The 18,436-nt window shown below is 51.0% G+C and overlaps 1 protein-coding gene across 1 annotated transcript in view; it reads left to right on the top strand.

Annotated features, from left to right (window-relative positions):
- The window catches only part of ADCY5 (adenylate cyclase 5), a gene marked incomplete at its 5' end in the record, with an annotated part of 143,088 nt that overhangs the window by 112,032 nt on the left and 12,620 nt on the right, over positions 1-18,436 (top strand). Inside the window, 6 exons of the mRNA XM_034670712.1 lie at positions 84-106; positions 945-1,089; positions 2,184-2,281; positions 5,207-5,294; positions 14,997-15,113; positions 15,484-15,648. Of these exons, the coding sequence (XP_034526603.1) occupies positions 84-106; positions 945-1,089; positions 2,184-2,281; positions 5,207-5,294; positions 14,997-15,113; positions 15,484-15,648 (636 nt within the window). The remainder of the gene's footprint in view (positions 1-83; positions 107-944; positions 1,090-2,183; positions 2,282-5,206; positions 5,295-14,996; positions 15,114-15,483; positions 15,649-18,436) is intronic.

The raw sequence follows: 18,436 nt of genomic DNA, 5'->3' as shown, positions 1-18,436 counted from the left end.
GGACTGCCTTCCGCCAGCCCCTCCTGGAAGCGTCCTCTCTGTTCTCATACTCCTTTCCTTCTCTCTCTATCCCTCTCTTTCAGGGCTTCGAAGACCCCAAGGACAAGTGAGTAATATGCCCTTCTTCATTCCTGTTTCCCAGCCTGAGGGATAGCCCCAGATTTGCCTTACAGCTCGGTTGCCCCGCACGGCCTTGGCTGAGTGGCCGGAGCCCACTGCGGCCAGAGCCCACCCACAAGTACATGCACGCACGTACATGTGCACACACGACTACACACACGCACGCTCTGCGCATGGCTGTGTGCACGCACACACGTGCCTGCAGCTCTCAGGAAAATGCAGACCTTGCACGTTGGTCACTGGCCCCCGGCCACATCCCAGTGCCCTAAGGGAATGTCCTCCTTTTTCCCCTCCATGTCCCGGTTCTTGGAGGCTGACCCCACTGATGACTGGGTGTCACCTTGGGGAATAGGGCTTTGAGTTCAGCACCCTGATCATGAAACCCATTTCCCAGGGTGTGCCCAGAGCCAGGTGAAAGCTCTCACAAGGCCTCTGTGAGAGCAGCCTTGCCTCCCGAGCTTGGCCTTCGCTTCAGGATGATGGCACAGCTGGAGAGTGAGGAGTGGAGACTGTGACCTGTGGGGGAAAACAATTAAACCCTCGATGATCAGTCATATTATTATACTGTGATAAAATATCAGTAGAGACAAAAGCCTTATTAGTCAGCGAGGCCCTTGAGCCAGCGGGTCAGACATGGGCAGTTTTCTGTGTGCGTGTGCTGTGAAGAGGGGGCCTTGGGTTCCTGGCCATCCTGGTCTCAGTCCCAGAGTCCCCACCCCTTATTAGGGCCTTTCTGATGGCCCTGGGTGCAGGGGCCAAGTCGGCCCTCTAGCGGCGCCCCCTGGTGGTCAGCCCCTCTTGGGTCTGCGTCTCTTGCGCCCCAGGAACGCCCAAGAAAGTGCAAACCCTGAGGACGAAGTGGATGAATTTCTGGGCCGTGCCATTGACGCCAGGAGCATTGACAGGCTGCGGTCTGAGCATGTCCGCAAGTTCCTCTTGACCTTCAGGGAGCCTGACTTAGAGAAGAAGGTACGGCACCCTGGGTGGGAAGGAGGCCCTGGGCAGAGCCAGGGGAAGGAGGGCAGGGCAACAGACAGCTCCCTGCCTGTCCCCGTCACCACGGAAAGCGCCCTTTCTTGTCAGTGTCACCTGCTCCAATGCCACACTGCTCAGGAGCTAGAGATTTTAGGGAGACTTTCATGATCAGAAGGGATAAGTCTTAACTTCCTCATGCCTCTGTTTCCTTATCCGGAAAATGGGTCTACTTAACATACCTTCTTCACAGGGTCACAGTGAGGGTTAAACAAGTCCATGTGTGTAAAACACATAAAATAGTACCTGCCACGTAGATGTTCAGTGACGTTAGTTGCTATTCATTTTATTTTTATTGTTACCTTTATGAACGTTATCACCCGTGGACCTCCCAGCTGCCTTTGGCATACTGGCAAAAAGTCAGAAGGGGCAGTTGAGATCTCTCTGTCCCATCTCATGAAGTTGTGACTGAGAGGTTGGGCGACTTGCTGGAGGCCACCAGAGAAGTTGTGACAGAGCCAGACCCGACCTCGGGCCTGTGAGGCCGACCTGTGAGGCAAACACTGTTGGCCAGCGGTACAGGGAACTGAGCCGCGGGTGCCCTCTCTGGTGACCTTGTGCCAGCACGGCCTCTGTTGGCGTAGCTGTTTGGTGTCGCGGGAGGAACTGGGGCTGGGAGTCGGGCCCTGGGAATTGAGCTCTGGGATTTGGGGCGAGCCTCCTGTCCGCTCTGCGCCCGACGCGCACGTCTGTGAAGTAGCGGCTACGAACGTCCTGTTCCTGGGGCTCTTGTGAGAATGCGCGAGGACACCACGGACTGGGTGCGTGTCCTAGCAGGTAGATGGGGCTCCGCGATTTGAGCCAGGGTCATTGTGAATGACTCTCATGGTGACCCGACCTGCAGAAAGTGTCTGGTTTGACCCAGTTTAGCTGCCGTCCCCACAGGCGCCACGTCACGGTGCTCCGGGCTGGTTTCTTGAGCGCTGAGGCTAGTGCTGGCTCTCCCAGGAGTGGGCTGCCCGCATGTGTCTGGGGTGGAGCGGGGCCGGAGCACACACAGCCCCTCCTCTCACCCTGTGCCCTCCTCTCAGTACTCCAAGCAGGTGGATGACCGATTCGGTGCCTACGTGGCATGTGCCTCGCTTGTCTTCCTCTTCATCTGCTTTGTCCAGATCACCATCGTGCCCCAGTGAGTACCATCCCTCTGGCTGCGGGGCTCCGGGGTGGGAGCGGAGGTTATGTAGGAGAGCAGGGGCAGGGGTCTGACTTGCTCAGACAAGGAGAGGCTTCCCCATGTGTCCTCGGTGGGACTGGGAAGCCACGAGTCTGATTCTCCCGTGACAGGGAGGTGATGTGCTCACTCCAGAGTGGGAAGCCTCTCTGGGCCTGGCCTGCTGCATGAGAGACTCCTTCTCAGCCCTTTATCATCTCGCCCCATTGTCACCCACACCGCAGTTGCCCTTAAATCACCGGAAGTATTCACCAGGTTCTGTGCGACCTTTGGTTCTTGCAAAAACATCAGCACATCTTCCAAAAGATAAAGGTTTTCTGCAACTCTGGGTATTTCAAAGAATGGATTTCTGGTTCTGAAGGCTTCTCTCAAAGAGGTATTCCTGAACACTTCCAAGGACTGGCCGTGTCCCGGTGAGAGGCCTGTGACTTCCGAGGGGACCACTCCGAAGTGGGCAGTGGGCTTTCGGAGAGGAAGTGTCAGATAGATAGTCACAGGGTCACACACAGACAAGGAAGATAATCGCTCGTGTTATCTTTGTGATGTGTGTACATTCGTATATGCGTGTGTACATGTGTCCACGTGCTTGTGACTCTATTGTGCAGGGATTATAATCAGCACCCATCCCCTAGATATAGCTTTTGTTGAGGTTTTACCATTGTTTCATCTATTGTTTTCTGATTATTTAAATTTTTGACAAAAGGACATTTTCCCCCTAAAAACCCTCAATACATACCTATTTTAAGGGCATTTTCCTTCTTCACCGCAATGCCTTATACACCAAACAAAATTAACAGCAGTTCTCGGCAATCAGGTGGCACCAAGTTTGTGTTCACATTTCCCAGATCATCTCCAGACGTCTCCTACTCTTAGTTTATTCATAGCCAGGATCTACTCAAGATCCACTGGTTGTGTTTGGTTGTGTCTCCTAAGTCCGACTGAATCTAGAAGAGTCCCCTCACCCCAGCACCTTCTACCTTTCATTTGGAAATCATTGTAGACTTACAGAAAAGTTACGGAAGTACTACAGAGAGTCTCTGTACGTCCTTCATCCAGTTTTCCTAATGTCGACCCTTGCGTAACTGCAGCGCAAGGGTCAACGCCAGGGGATTAACCCCGGAAGGAGCTATTACCTAACTGACTATAATCTAATTCCATCAGTTGCCCTTAATGGCCGTTTTGTGTCCCAGGAGCCAGGCTAGGATCCCACAGTGCATTTCGCTCTTCTTTCTCCTCAGTCCCCTCTACTCTGTGACTCTTCCTCAGCCTCTACTCATCTTCTGTGGCCTTGGCGCTTCCGAGGAGTGCTGGCCAATTAATTTGTAGAATGCCTCCACGTGGGTTCGTCTGATGTGTTCTCGCAATTAGGTTGAGGTTATGCAGTTTTGACAAGAATCCCACAGAAGTGGTGTGTCTTTCTTAGCGCATGTTCTCGGGAGGTCCATGATGCCTACACGTCTCACTACTCAGGCCTTTACGTTTAACGACACGTTGTTGCAGAGATGGTCCTTACGTTTGTATCTGCTGTGACTGTCAGGATACCCCAGATGCCGGCACCCAGCTCCACGCTGGTTGTGCACCTAATGCCTATTGCCCCCCCCCCCATGCTGAGGTGGTGCAGAGCTGGGGGGACTGTGGGTCCTTATTGACCCAGGACCCCATTTTTTCTATAGAAATGGAGCTACAGGTATAAATAGGCGACGTAGTCTTTCTGTTGCGTTGCTGCCCCCGATAGTCCGGTCAGCCTGGGTGCCTATCCCCCTGCCTCTGGGCCGCTTGCTTTCCTGTTTCTGCAGTGTGGCTTGTGGGCCGGGTTCTCATCAGTGCCTGCTCTGCCTGCAGGGGCTCCCTTCCCCCGGCCACAGCTCCGAGCTGCCAGGGCATTGACGGAAGTCTTGCTCCAGCAGTCCTCTCTCTACAGAAGCGTTAAAAGCTACTTTAAAGGTCTTTCTTTCCCTCTGAAGAGAGTTCTCTACCCTTGTTCTGTTTGTTTAAGGCATCTAAGTGCTGGCTTCTGAAGGAGCCTGGAACAAAGACGCCCTTTGAACGCCTCTCTAGAGGTATTCACCTGCCTTGTCAAGCCCTCTGCTTGCCTTTAACCTGCTAACAACGCCTGGCATCTCCAGGCCACTCTCACTCCCTGAAAGGGAAAAGGGATTTCTGTGGCCTCCCAATATGATGGGGTGTACCTTAGCCAGCCCCTGCCCCAGGAAGGCTGGCAGAAGGTTCCAGATGGAAAGTCACTGGCAGCTCTTTTGTCTGAGGATTCTGGCCGTGGTGAACGTTAAGATCACCTGTGATCTGCCTCTGGAAACAGGGACAGGGGGAGTTCCTTGCATTTTCATGTTGAACTGGCAAGCTGAGTAGGACTTGTCGTGGGGCCTGGCAGGGAACAGGGTTTAGGGACTCTGTCCTCCAAAAGGATATGTCACTGCTGTTTCTCAGAGTGCCTGCTTGGGCTGCTGACAAATGCATTTTAAAAATAATGGCCATTTATCCCGTTTTCAGCCTTCACAGTTACTCACCTAGTGAGTAACTGCTTGGAGGGAATAACCAGGTAAATTTTAAAATAGGTCCTTCCAAGCTAAGTGAAGTCAGTCTGTGGATAGCTAAGAATTAGGTAAAATATGGAGCAGGTGACACTCGCTTCTCCATTCAGCCCCCTGCGGGCTTCCGCTCCGTGCAGGGAGGTGCAGGGAGATGGCAAGGACAGGAGCCGGACCATCATGGAGGGGGTCCTGAATCAGTTCACAGGGCTGTGAAAGCCCTTCTCAGTGAGTCAGGGGCTAGAAAAGAGTGGCCAGTGGGTTCAGGGGAGCAACTTCTCTTTCCTTCCAGAGCCTTTCAGAGCCCCAGAATTCCCCATCTCCTCTCTTTCTCCAGCTCCGTGTTCATGTTGAGTTTCTACCTGACCTGTTTCCTGCTGCTGACGTTGGTGGTATTTGTGTCCGTGATCTATTCCTGCGTGAAGGTGAGTCTAGCTCGCACCTGAGCTCCCCGTCGTCTTCTTCCCTCCCTTCGCAGCCCACTGATAGGAGCTCCTCCCAGGAGCCCAGGAGTCACACTTGGGATCGGGGTACATGAGGCTGGGGCACCACTCTTTTTTTTTTTTTTTTTTAAGATTTTATTTATTTATTCGACAAGAGATAGAGACAGCCAGCGAGAGAGGGAATACAAGCAGGGGGAGTGGGAGAGGAAGAAGCAGGCTCACAACGGAGGAGCCTGATGTGGGGCTCGATCCCATAACGCCGGGATCACGCCCTGAGCCAAAGGCAGACGCTTAACCACTGTGCCACCCAGGCGCCCCTGGGGCACCACTCTTGACTGGCATTGGCAGCAGGCTAGACGGCAGGGAGTGCTCTGTCAGTGGAGGCATAGTGGTATCGGCTATTTTAATCTGCCTTTGCAAATCTTTGCAACGAGAAGATCGTGTCACTGCCTCTCCTGTCTGTCCCCTTGGTATCAGGTGGGATATAGGAAGGGCATCTCGCACAAAGCCTAGCATGGAGCAGTGGCCATTACACATTTGAGAAAATGAAAGAGTGAGTATGGAAGAGAGCTCTCTCAACATCCCCTTCAGTGTCCCCACGTGCCTGGAATTGGCCCTGGAGGGGACCAGAGGAATGGTGGCTTTTGAGCCAATCATCATAGAGATGAGGAGAGTGGCCCAGAGTGGTTCAGTGTCTCAGACAGGGCCACACAGCCAAGAATGTGGGCCTGAGGCCCTGTTCTGTTTCTCTCCCTTCCCTCCTCTTCGGCATGCTGTGTCTCCCTACCCCCAAGCCTGTGTCCTTCAGGGGGACCTGGCCACAGCCATTCTGGTCTGCGGTGGAAGCCACTCAGGTCCACCTTTGCCTTGTCCACCCAAGCCTTTCCCTCCCTTCCCTAGTGGTTTTGGACTTCGTTACAGGCCAGCCTGGTCCCAGAAAGCACTCTGTCCCCAGGCAGGTGCGAGCCCCTCCAGCTTCTGCTGGAACCACTTATCTGCTCCTCCCCTCATTCACTGGAGCCAAGCCCCAGAGCCAGAGCCCCAGGCTCTGCCACCACTCTCCACATACACCGCCGTGGGCACCACATTCTTCTTCTGGAAGGATTAGACCTTGAGTCCCCTCCAAAGTGCCCTTTCTCTCTCCACCCGCCAGCAAGGTATTTCAATGGACTGGAAATTGTTTAATTACCTAACGGTCAAGGTCTTGGTGGACTGATTGTCAGAACTGGAAGACCCCCCTGGGAATCACCTGAGCAGGAGCAGAGGCGGACACCCAGAGAGAGGCAGGGTGGGGCCAGGGTCAGTTGGCAAGTTGAGCTGTGGGCATGGCCAGTTCCTTCACTGCATCGTAGGATTTAATCTTGGTTCCCAGCCTCTCCACCAGCTCCTTCCTCAAGGCTCTGTGTTCATCCTGCCTTTTGGTCTTGCTGTTGTCATGCCTCCCCACCCCCAGCCTGCTTTGTCCCCAGAGGGCAGGTCCACTTTCTTCATCTCATGCCTATTGAAGCACATGGTACATTCACAGCAGCCAAAAGGGGGAAACGACCCAAATGTCCATGGACAGACGAATAAACCAAAATGGTGTATCTCTGTGACGGAATATTATCTACTCATGGAGGGCAGTGAAGTTCTCACACAGGCTACAACACGGACGAACCTTGAAAACATGCTGAGTGAAAGAAGCCAGACCCAAAAGGAAGTAAATGTATGATTCCCCTTATATGGAATATGTGGAATAGGCAACTTCATTGAGACAGGAAGTAGACTAGACGGTCCTGGGGTCGGCAGAGAGCGGATGGAGAGTTCTGGCCTCACGGTGCAGTGTCTGTATGGAGTGAGTGACGGGAGGGTCTTGTAACTGGAGCATTTCGGACATGGAGTGGTGATGGTTGCTCCACAGGAAGCTTAGAATTGATGCCACTAAATCGTATGCTTAAAAATGGTTAAAATGCTAACTTGATGGTACATATGTGTTACCACAATAAAAGAGGTCACAACAACCAAAAACAAACAACAACAATAAAAAATGGCACACCAGAGTTAAAAGGGCGTGGTAAACATTCTTTTTTGAACATCCAGAAGAATCTTTTCCGTTTTTAAGCTATAAACTGAGGCAAAGTCAGTGTCTGTTTGAGGTACTTAATTCGCTTATTCAAGTCAGAATCAAAGCTGTATGTGGTCTACAATTTTGAAACTGGAACCTAGATTTCTCTTTCCTGTTAGCTGCTTTTCCTGTTAGCTACCCTGATTTCACTGGGTTTGTGTTCCCTGACTGGCACGTTTGTCTGGGGGTAGGGGAGGAGGAGAAGAGGGAGGAAGGCTCATTTCCTCACCTGCACTGGCCATTTTGAGTTCATACTTTGGTCCAGTGAATTCTTTTTGTGATTGTTCAAGATTAATTATGAAAATCATTCCTGGCTCCTTGTGTTTGATTGAATCTATCTATTTTGTAATCAGCATCACATTCAATAAGCTTATTTTCCATTCCTTTATCCAGTCCACTGATTTTTCTGACGGTTCTGAGGAGGCCAGGGTCCCCTCAGGGGAGGCTGGGGAAGGGAGAGGCTGCCTCCCACCGCCACTCCATCCCTCGCCCCTCCACACACACCCCCTCCACCAGGGGAGGCTGCTTCCGTCTTATGGTGTAGAGCTTCTGTAAACAACTCGTTTGGGAAAAGAGTGCCCCCTGGCTTATCAAGTCTGGCACCTGCTGATTTGGGCCAGGAGGCAAGTGGACTCTAATACCCACTCTGAGGTCCTGTCTGCGTCCTTCTCCCCTGCCTCCCACCTCTGATGCGCCATCTTCTCAGCATTTCTCCACTTTCTGGGAAGTGGAACCGACTGAGCCACCCAGCTGCCCCCTCTCCCATCAGATTTCATCACTTTTTTTCATCTCTGCAATACCCTGACCCCACATCACAGACAGGGAACCAGGGCCCCAACCTGGTCATTGATTTGCCTGGAGGCTTTCAGAGAGGCCAGGATCAAAAGTGTCCACCCCAGTCACGATTTATTAATTATGTCCCCACTCCTGTTTTTCATGTTGAATTGATTCGAATTAGTCAGACTGGGAATGTACTGGTTTGGAATTTATTTTTTAAAAATCAATTCTTTTTCTGAGCTGTAATTGTGAGTGAGCAGGCATTGAACAGTCAGTTTGCACAGGCACAATTCTCCTGCTGTAAAAATGGTCTCCAGGACCTGCGTGCACTGAGGTGTGTCCCTGTGAGAAGACGTGCCCCAGGTGAAGAGTTTCACCATCCACGCTGGTGTTAGTAAAGATGGGATTTAGGGCAAACATACAGATGAAGTTTTTGATTGCAGGAAATGAGATACTCTATAAACTGATACCAGAGCAGGACGTCAAGTCTTCTGAAAATTTCAGAACAGCAATTCCTTGGTTCCTGCCTGAGTTTTTAAGGTCAAGAGCAGGTCTTTTTAAAGAGTGACAAAAGGGACACCTGGGTGGCTCAGTCGGTTAAGTATAGCAGCTTCCTTTGGCTCAGGTCATGATCCCAGGGTCCTGGGATTGAGTCCCACATTGGGCTCCCTGCTCAGCAGGGAGCCTGCGTCTCCCTCTGCCTGCCACTCTCCCTGTTTATGGTCTCTCTCTCTCCTCTCTCTCCCTCTTTGGCAAATAAATAAATATATACAATCTTAAAAAATAAAAAATAAAAGGTGACAAGAGAAATCAGCTTGTAGCAAGCCAATGCATTAAGTTAAAAATAGAGCCACTCTATGACCCAGCAATTGCACTGCTAGGTATTTATCCAAAGGATACAGACGTAGTGATCCAAAGGGGCACCTGGACCCCAATGTTTATTGCAGCAGTGTCCACAATAGCCAAACTGTGGAAGAGTCAACAATAACCAAACTGACTAATGAATGGATAAAGCATATATGGGATATATATACAATGGACTATTACTCAGCCATCAAATAGAATGAAATCTTGCCATTTGCAACGATGTGGATGAAACTAGAGTGTATTATGCTATGTGAAATAAGTCAGAGAAAGACAAATACCATACGATTTCACTCATATGTGGAATTTAAGAAACAAAAGAAATGAACATAGGGGAAGGGAAGGAAAAATAAGATGAAAATTGAGAGAGAGGCAAAGTATAAGAGACGCTGAACTTAGGAAACAAACTGAGGGCTGCTGGAGGGGAAGGGAGTGGGGGGAAGGGATAATTGGGTGATGGGCATTAAGGAGGGCACTTGATGGAATGACACCAGATGTTATATACAGCTGATGAATCACTAAATTCTACCTCTGAAACTAATAAAAGTAAATTAATTAAAATTTTATATATACACCCCCCCCCCATGGTCAATCATTCGTTAGAACTACATTCTGGATTGGATTTAAAAAGTAGCCTGCGGTTCTTCTCCTGACCGCTAGGGGGCCCCCTGTGGGTCTCCTGGTCCCATCATCGCCGGGAAGCCTATGGGCAGAGCCTGTTCCCAGCCACCTTCCATTAACTCTACTGACAACCTTCGCCTGAATTTTACTGGTGGGCGCAAAATGATAAAAGAAACCCTTCAATTGATGGATGGGATGATCATAACTAAAACAATTTAAGTAATATGGGTCAGGGGGTAGGATGCAATGGCAAATTTTTAAGCAGACACAGATTAGGAACCATCTGTCATACCTTTTCAGAGTCAGCTCCTCAGGCTAGTGCCAGAACACTTTCCCCAGCTGTGAAACAGAATTCCTTTAATAGGAAACAAGGACTTTCATTCCTATTGCTAACAGAGCTCTTTTAAAAATGCAAATATTAACTAAATATTCTGTTGAATTTCGCAGCTTACAAAGCACTTTAAAATGCTTCATTTCATGGAGTCTTCATAGCCACCTTGGGAGATAGATATCCCCCACGTATCGATAAGAAAGCTGTGCCCGGAGCCCTTGATGCCGTCCCCGGGGTCAGACAGCTAGGAAGAGCTTGAGCAGGGACTTTAATCAGTGCTTTATTGAGCTACGATTCACTTATAGAAGATTCACCTTCATAAGGGTGGGTGAAGTTGTCAGTTCTTAGTATATTCATGCAGTTATGCAACTACTACCACAAATGCCAGCACACTGTCATCATCCTGAAAAGGAACCCAGACTTCTTAGCTGTCACTGTTTCTTCGCTGCTCCCCACAGCCCCTGGCAGCCCCAGACGCGGCTTTCTGTATGAATTTGCCTGAAATCATACAAGAAGTGGCCTTTTGAGATTGTTTTCTTTCACTTTGCATAATACTTTCAGGGTTCACCTGTGTTGTACCATGTGACAATATCTCATTCGTTTTATGGCCAAGTGCTGTTCCCTGGTGTGGATCTATCCCATTTCGTTTATCCCTTCATCAGCTGACAGACACTGGGGTGGTTTCTGCTTTCAGGCTATTTTGAATAGTACTGCTGTGCACGTTTGTATACAAGCTTTATGCACACTGAGGTTTTTGGTTCTCTTGGGTAAATACCTAGGAGTATAGTTGTTGGGTCATCCAGTAGCTGTGTTTATCATTTTGAGGAACTGCCAACCTGTTTTCAAAGTGGCTGCGCTATTTCCCATTCCCACCTGCTTCTCCACACCCTCACCAACCCTTGTTATTACCTGACTTTTTGATTATAGCCCTGACTATGTACCATGAAGTGCTATCTCATGTCTTTGAACTGCATTTCCCTGATGACTAATGAGAAACATCCTCTTGTGTGCTTATTGGCCATTTATACAGATTCTTTGGAGAAATTCAGAACATTGTCCCATTTTTAAATTGTCCCAAAATTTAATTTGTCTTATTGTTGAGTTGTAAGAACTCTTTGGATACAGTAAACCTCAGCGATGGTTTCGCTTTCTGTGGTTTGGTCCCTGCGCTCAGCTATGGTCTGGAAGCAGTGATCCTCCTTCTGACGTATTGCGAGAAGCTCAGTAGGAGCCTAACGCTACGTCACAGTGCTGACGTCATTCCCCTCACTGGATCCCATCATGTACGCGTCTTATCATCTCACGTCCCCAGCGGAAGGGTGAATCCAATAAGATAGTTTGAAAGAGAGAGAGAAAGAGAGAGTTCACATTCACATAACTTTTATTACACGGTATTGTAATAATTGTCCTATTTTATTATTAGTTATTGTTATTAATCTCTTACTGTGCTTAATTTATAAATTAAACTTTATCATAAGTGTGTAAGTGCAGGAAAAAGCATAGTATATATACATTTCAGGACTGTCTGCAATTTCAGGCCTCCAGTGGGGGGGTCTTGGAATAAGACGGATAAGAGGAGACTACCGTATTCTGGTTACAAGGCCTTTATTAGCTATATGGTTTGCGAGAATTTTCTCCCATTCTCTGGGTTTCACTTTCTTTTTTAAATAAACATAATACTGAACTTTCCATTGTAACCCTTTTTAAATGTACAGTTTGGCAGCATGAAATGCACTCACATTGTTGTGCAAGGGTCCCACCATCCATCTCCAGAACTTCGTCCTCCCAAACTGAAACTTTAGACCCATGAAACAGTAACTTCCCATTCAGCCCTCACCCCTGGAAACCACCGTTTCACTTTCGGTCTCTATGAATTTGACCATTCTAGGTATCTCATAAAAGCAGAATCCTATACTGGGGCGCCTTGGTGGTGCAGTCGGTTAAGCATCTGACTCTCGGTTTCAGCTCAGGTTGTGATCTCAGGGTCGAGGGATCCAGCCCCACGTTGGGCTCTGCATTCAGTGAGGAGTCTGCTTGAAATTCTCTCTCTCCCCCTCCCTCTGCCCCTTCCGCTCATGCTCACTCAATCTCTCTCTCGAATATATAAATCTTCAAAAAAAAAAGTGGAATCATCTAGTACTTATCCTCTTGTGACTGTCTTCTTTCACTCAGCAAACTGTCTTCAAAGTGTTATCTATGTTGTAGAATGTGTCAGAATTTCATTCCTTGAGGCTGAATAATACTCCATTGGATGTCTAGTCCCCATTGTTCATCCATTCATCCACAGATGGACACTTGGATCTTCCGCCTTTTGGCCATTGTGAGTAACACTGCTGTGAACATGAGTCTGAAAATAGGGGTACAAACTCTGCTTTCTGTTCTTTTGGGTGTATACCCAGAAGTGGGATTGCTGGGTCACACGGCGATTCAAGGTTTCGGTTTTTTGAGCTACAGTCATACTGTTTTCCCCATCAGCTGCAGCATTTTTTGTGTCCACCAGCAATGCATAGGGGTTCCAATCTTTCTATAGTTTCACCTTTTTTTTACTTTCTTGATGGTATTATTTTTTTTTTAAAGATTTTCTTTATTTATTTAACAGAGATAGAGACAGCCAGTGAGAGAGGGAACACAAGCAGGGGGAGTGGGAGAGGAAGAAGCAGGCTCATAGCAGAGGAGCCTGATGTGGGGCTCGATCCCATAACGCCGGGATCACGCCCTGAGCCGAAGGCGGACGCTTAACCGCTGTGCCACCCAGGCGCCCCCTTGATGGTATTATTTGAAGCACAAACATTTTTAAATTTTGATGATATCCAACTAATCTGTTTTTTCTTTTTTCTTCTTTTTTTGCTTTTGCCTTTGCTGTTCTATCTAAGAAACCATTGCTTAATCCAAAGTCACAAAGATTGGCTTGTGTATTTTCTTCTACAAGCTTTGTAGTTTCAGTTCTTATATTTGTGTCTCTGTCCACTTCAAGTTAATTTTTGTGTGTGGTATGAAGTAGGGCCCAGCCTCATTCTTTTGCATGCGGATAGCCAGGTGCCCCAGCAGCTTCTTTCCGCATAGAATTATCTTGGCAATCTTGTCAAAATCAATTGATCAGAAATGTAAGGGATTATTTCTGGATTCACTCTGTTCCATTGAGTGGAATATTCTGTTCTCTGTGTCTATTAAGCAGGATTTTCATTGAGGCTTATGCTCTCCAAATCACACATAGCTTTCCTTCTACCATGTAAGTGGGTTTAGTCAGAGTATCGTCTTTCTTACTCCAAAAGGAAGTGATTTTCCAGAATGATGTCATAGATTTGATGATACATGAACACAGGTAGGGGCGTGGCCCACATGGAGTGTGAAGGCTGCCAGCCCCCTGCCTCTGCTGCTGTCCTTCCCTGAGGTCCTCCCTGTCCCTCTGCTGAACAGGAGGTGGCCTCGTTGGAGGGCTGGAAGGGGATTTGGGTGGAAAAGATCTCCTGCTTCCCAACACGCACACCCAGCTCAAAGCCCCACACTAGGGGTGAGCAGGGCACTCACTTGATGACAAGAACAGTGAAGGGTGGAGACTTGGTTTCCCCTACTTGCAAGCTAGTGGGTGAGCCTTGATGTGTCATGGATGCTGCAGGAGACAGGAGACTCCTGGGTCAGAGGTAAAGGACGCTATGGCTCCTAGCACAGCAAGCAGCACGTCCATCAACGTATTCGTGTCAGCCTCCCAAAGCCCTGCGGGGCAGATGTGATGGGCCCACGTGGGTGCTCTGCATATAGCGAGTGGGGGTTGCAGCTGGGGAACAGTAGACCAAGGTCCCCGTACTTGCCAGCAGGAAACACTGTAGCTCGCCGGCCACTATCCTGCGCAGTGGGAATGAGCAGTCACCTAGTGGTCACACGGCGTCCTCTTGCCTGTTGAGTTGTCTGTGTGACCGTCCTATCACTAGGAAGGTTGAGCCTTGCAGTCTGGCGTATGCAGCCAGAACGTGCACAGATGCTCAGGGCCCCAAGAATCCTACAGATGGAGAGCCTTCAGAGAAGGGATGTGACTTGCCGAGGGTTGCACAGGAAAAGCCACATCTAGAACCCTCCAGGCTCCTGGTCTGGTGCTTTCCCCACCACCCTCCTCTGCCCTTCCGGTTTTCCATAGGACACCTGGCATTTGTGCAGCAGACCAGCCTACAGGGAGGCGTTGAGGTGGGTGGGGCAGGGGAAGCCCAAGCCCACACCTTGGTTTCTCTGTGTCTGCCAACATCTTTTTAAAATTAGGCTGCTTTGGAGATGAGGAGGACAAGGTGGGCAAGGCCAAGCGTGTCAGATGTGGTAGAGCGGGTCGTTTCATGACCAGAACTGCCGCGGGTCTTGGACGTGCAGTTTGTCTCTTTGAGGGAAATGTAGGAAGGGTTAGGTGAGGAAACAGATCAATGAGAGTCCTGAAAGAAGGTTCCCTGAACTCACTTGTCCAGGCCGCACCCTCCTGCCCACAGGCTACTCTGCCCCCTTCTCACAAGCCCATCCCCTCCCTCCAGACCCCAAGTTCCCTCCGAGTCCTCAGCCCCATGGCTCCCTACTGCCAAGAAGCCTTCTGACCCTCCCTGGGAAAGTTCTGGGCCCCTCCAGGCCTTCCCAGCGGCCACCTCCTGCCCCTCTCTGATTGTAATCCTGACCAGCTCAGCATTCACATGGCAGATTCATGTGCTTTTCCCTCTGCTCTGTTGGGGTTAGGATAGCATTTTCCTTCCATCACTCCTCTCTCCCCTGCAAGCTCCCCGGGTAGCCGGGCTCCTGGCCAGCTGCAGGCTCTGCGCTGTTGTCGCTGGAAGCAGTGGTGCAGTGGTGTGAGCCTGGAGTCCTGCACGCTGGCAGGGTGTTCAGGAAGGCCCCTGGGGTTAGGCTGGCCAGGGACAGAAGTGGGGGAGGGAGGGTTCCACCAGCTCCCCATGGCAGTTTGCAGAGTCCCCACTGAATTCTGCTCTCTCTCTCCCTCCCTCATCCCTTGGGGCAGCTCTTCCCCACCCCACTGCAGACCCTCTCCAGGAAGATTGTGCGGTCCAAGATGAATAGCACTCTGGTTGGCGTGTTCACCATCACTCTCGTGTTCCTCTCGGCTTTCGTCAACATGGTAGGCGGCTCCACCTCCCAGAACCTTCCCAGACTCTGGAGTTCTCTGTCCCCAGAATTTCTTCTTAGGGCTTCACCTCAGGCCTGGAATCAGATTGGACTCCTAAAGCCTCTCACACAGGCTGTTAGTTGCCTGCTCTCGAGGCTGGAGGATCCAGAAAGACCCAGTGAAGCCCCCAAGGGAAGTTTACGAGCCCCAGCCCGGCAGCCGGCAGACGTTGTCAGTGCCTCAGCTGCCAGGCTCCTCTCCTGTCCCTGGTCCGTGTCAGGCTGCCCCTGAGTCCAGTGGGGGGGAGAAGCGCCCACCGCCCTGTGGAGATGGGCTGCCCTGGCCTGGCCCCCACGGCCGCCCCTCTCCTCCCCCCCCCCAGTTCACATGTAACTCCAAGGACCTGTTCGGCTGCCTGGCGGACGAGCACAACATCAGCACCAGCCAGGTCAACGCGTGCCACGTGGTGGAGTCGGCCACCAACTACAGCCTGGGGGACGAGCGGGGCGTCTGCAGCAGCCCGTGGCCCAACTGTAACTTCCCTGAGGTACTGGGCGGGGGGCGGGGGGGGCGGCATTCCAGGTGCAGACAGAGACCCTCCCACCCGCCTTCGTCTCTGCCTCCGGCTGTGCTGAGGGACTCTCAAGCTCACAGCCATGCCAGGGACCTCCTTTCCCGTCTCTACTCCGTGTGTCAGACACGAGTGGACAAGGCCAGCCCCTCAGCAGAACAGTAAAGCCACAGGGCTGTCGTTGATAGAGTGGGCCAAGACTGTTTCACTCAGCCAATCCTCAAGCATCCCTGGGACACAGACACGAAGAATATCTTTTTTATACAGATGAAACTGAGGCACAGAGAGGGTGAGTAACTTGCCCAGGGTCACACAGCTAGTAAGTGACAGAGCCAGAATTTTCACCCAGGTCCTCTGGCTGCAGAATTCTCAGTCTTAACCTGAGGGCAGAACAGAGCTGTTTCTGGACCCTCAGCTTGGGCAGCAGGCCTGCCTCAGGAGAAACGGCCTGAGCCCCTCTGCTGTGGGCCAGAGAGCAGGGAGGGAAGCAAAGGAACCCATTCTGCCATCAAGGTCACCCATGCAGAGTGCACAGTTCAGTAGTTTTTAGTATATTCACAGATGTGTGCAGCCATCATCGTCATCATCTAATTAGAACATTTTCATCGTCCCCAAGGAAATCGTACCCCTAGGTTACTGGGTTTACAGTGCCGAGAATCCTTAGAGAGCAGCATGCATTAAGTGCCTATGGTATGCGAGGTGCTTCATTCACCTTTTTCTTGGGGAGCAGTTTTTGAGTGAGCAGCCGGTCCAGGCTTCCAGCCCGGCGTGTCCATGCCATGCACGGGACAGTCCCCCCACCCCAGCTGCCTGTGGGGTCCACACAGAACCTGTGAGCTGTTGTCCTTTCCTGGGGAATATCCAAACTTCCATCCAATTCTGAAAGGGTCCATGACTTACAAGAAGGTCCAGAACTGCAGTGAGGGCCCCCTGGGCTGTCATGGTGCTGGCCTCCCTCCCCCACCCCTGGGAAGGAGCCAATCCATCTCCCCTGTACAGATGGGGTACGGGAAACTCAGTGGGGGGCAGGACTCCACCAATGTTCACCTAGACGGGCGCTTCTCTCCCCCTGGGTCCAGGCCAAGCCCTCCCCCTCCCCCTCCCCCACGCAGCTGCCTGAGCCCACGGGAGCCGCTGCTTGAGGGCTGTGCGCTGAGAAGCAGAGGCTGTGTCTGATCGTGTACTTGCCCCTTGGTGGTTGCTTCATGGAGGAAGCCGAGGAACGGGGTGGGGGTGGAGGCAGTCTTTCTAGCTCCTCATTTGTGGGAGGCGGTTGGTCCCTGCCTCCAGCCCTCACCAGTCCCACCAGTTTACCCCCACTGATCCCAGGCCTTGCTGACTACGGAGCTCTCGGGCTCCCGCTACCCCACAAGTGTTCTGACTCAGCAACTCCTCCCAGACCCCGACGCCCTTCGGGACACCTGCTTGAAGCCTTGGCCTCCTGGTTGTCTGGCTCTGAGTCTGAATGGGAATCCAGGCTGGCCCGGGGGCTCCCGCCCCCTCTCCCAAGGACAGGGTTATGATCCGTGGGCTGGATTATCTGGGTGGGCCCTCCCTGCTTGTTCCTCTGCTCCTGTTCCAGGTAGTGGCTTGAGGCTAGTCCCTCCCGTCTCCAATCACCAGGCGCCCTCCGCAGCCCCTGGCAGAGGAAGCAAATAGTGAGGCCCAATGACTCAGAAGGAATGATCCTATATTTAAAAGAAAGAACAAGGGGGTGCCTGGGTGACTCAGTCTGTTAACCGTCTGCCTTTGGCTCAGGTCATGATCCCAGGGTCGTGGGATCGAGGCCCACGTTGGGCTCCCTGCTCAGCAGGGAGCCTGCTTCTCCCTCTCCATCTGCCTCTGTCCTCCGCTCATGCTCTCTCTTGCTCTCTCTCTCAAATAAAATCTTAAAAAAAAATAAAAGAACAAACTAATGATGCTGACATGGCTAGGATTAGCATCAGGATGGCAGCAGAAAGGGGCGCCTGGGTAGCACAGCGGTTAAGTGTCTGCCTTCAGCTCAGGGCGTGATCCCGGCGTTATGGGTTCGAGCCCCACATCAGGCTCCTCCGCTGTGAGCCTGCTTCTTCCTCTCCCACTCCCCCTGCTTGTGTTCCCTCCCTCGCTGGCTGTCTGTATATCTGTCAAATAAATAAATAAAATCTTTAAAAAAAAAAAAGAAAAAAGGATGGCAGCAGAAAGGAACCTCTGAGATCTGTGCTTCAGCTCCTCTGTTGTCCGAGAAAGAAACTGAGGCTCGGAGACCAGAAGGGACTTCCCTGAAGTCAATATACAGGGCTACCACAGTCCCTCGTCTGAAGCCTTCCAGGTCAAATATATTTTGAATTTCGGAATTTTTCGGAGTTTAAAAGGGTATTTCACACCCCCCAGTGTAGCCTGGGCCGCACGTGATGAGAACATACAGTAGAATTTCTGCAGCAAAATGGATGTGTAGTCACGAGAATCAGGACAAAGATGCTGGCCAGCAGCACACCGGCTGGGGCAGGTTTTGCCACCAAAGAAGGTCAGTTCAGGTGTTGCCACCATATCAGTCATGAAACACTGTCAGTTCTCAGAACTTTGGAGTTAAAGTTGCAGATCAGGGGCTGGGACGCCTGGGGCCCCCCCAGTTACTGGGGACACCAGGTGCAAGCCACCAGGTGGCTTCATCTCATGGAACCGGATCAGTGAGCCCCTCACATAGAAGCTTTTGCAGATGGGAAAACTGAGGCTTCAAAAGGTTGAATAAATGGCCCAAGTCACGCAAATAGTCTGTAATTAA

This window comes from Ailuropoda melanoleuca, chromosome 1, assembly GCF_002007445.2.
Source record: "Ailuropoda melanoleuca isolate Jingjing chromosome 1, ASM200744v2, whole genome shotgun sequence".
Classification (NCBI taxonomy): Eukaryota; Metazoa; Chordata; class Mammalia; order Carnivora; family Ursidae; genus Ailuropoda; species Ailuropoda melanoleuca.
This window is presented reverse-complemented; position numbering and strand designations above follow the sequence as displayed.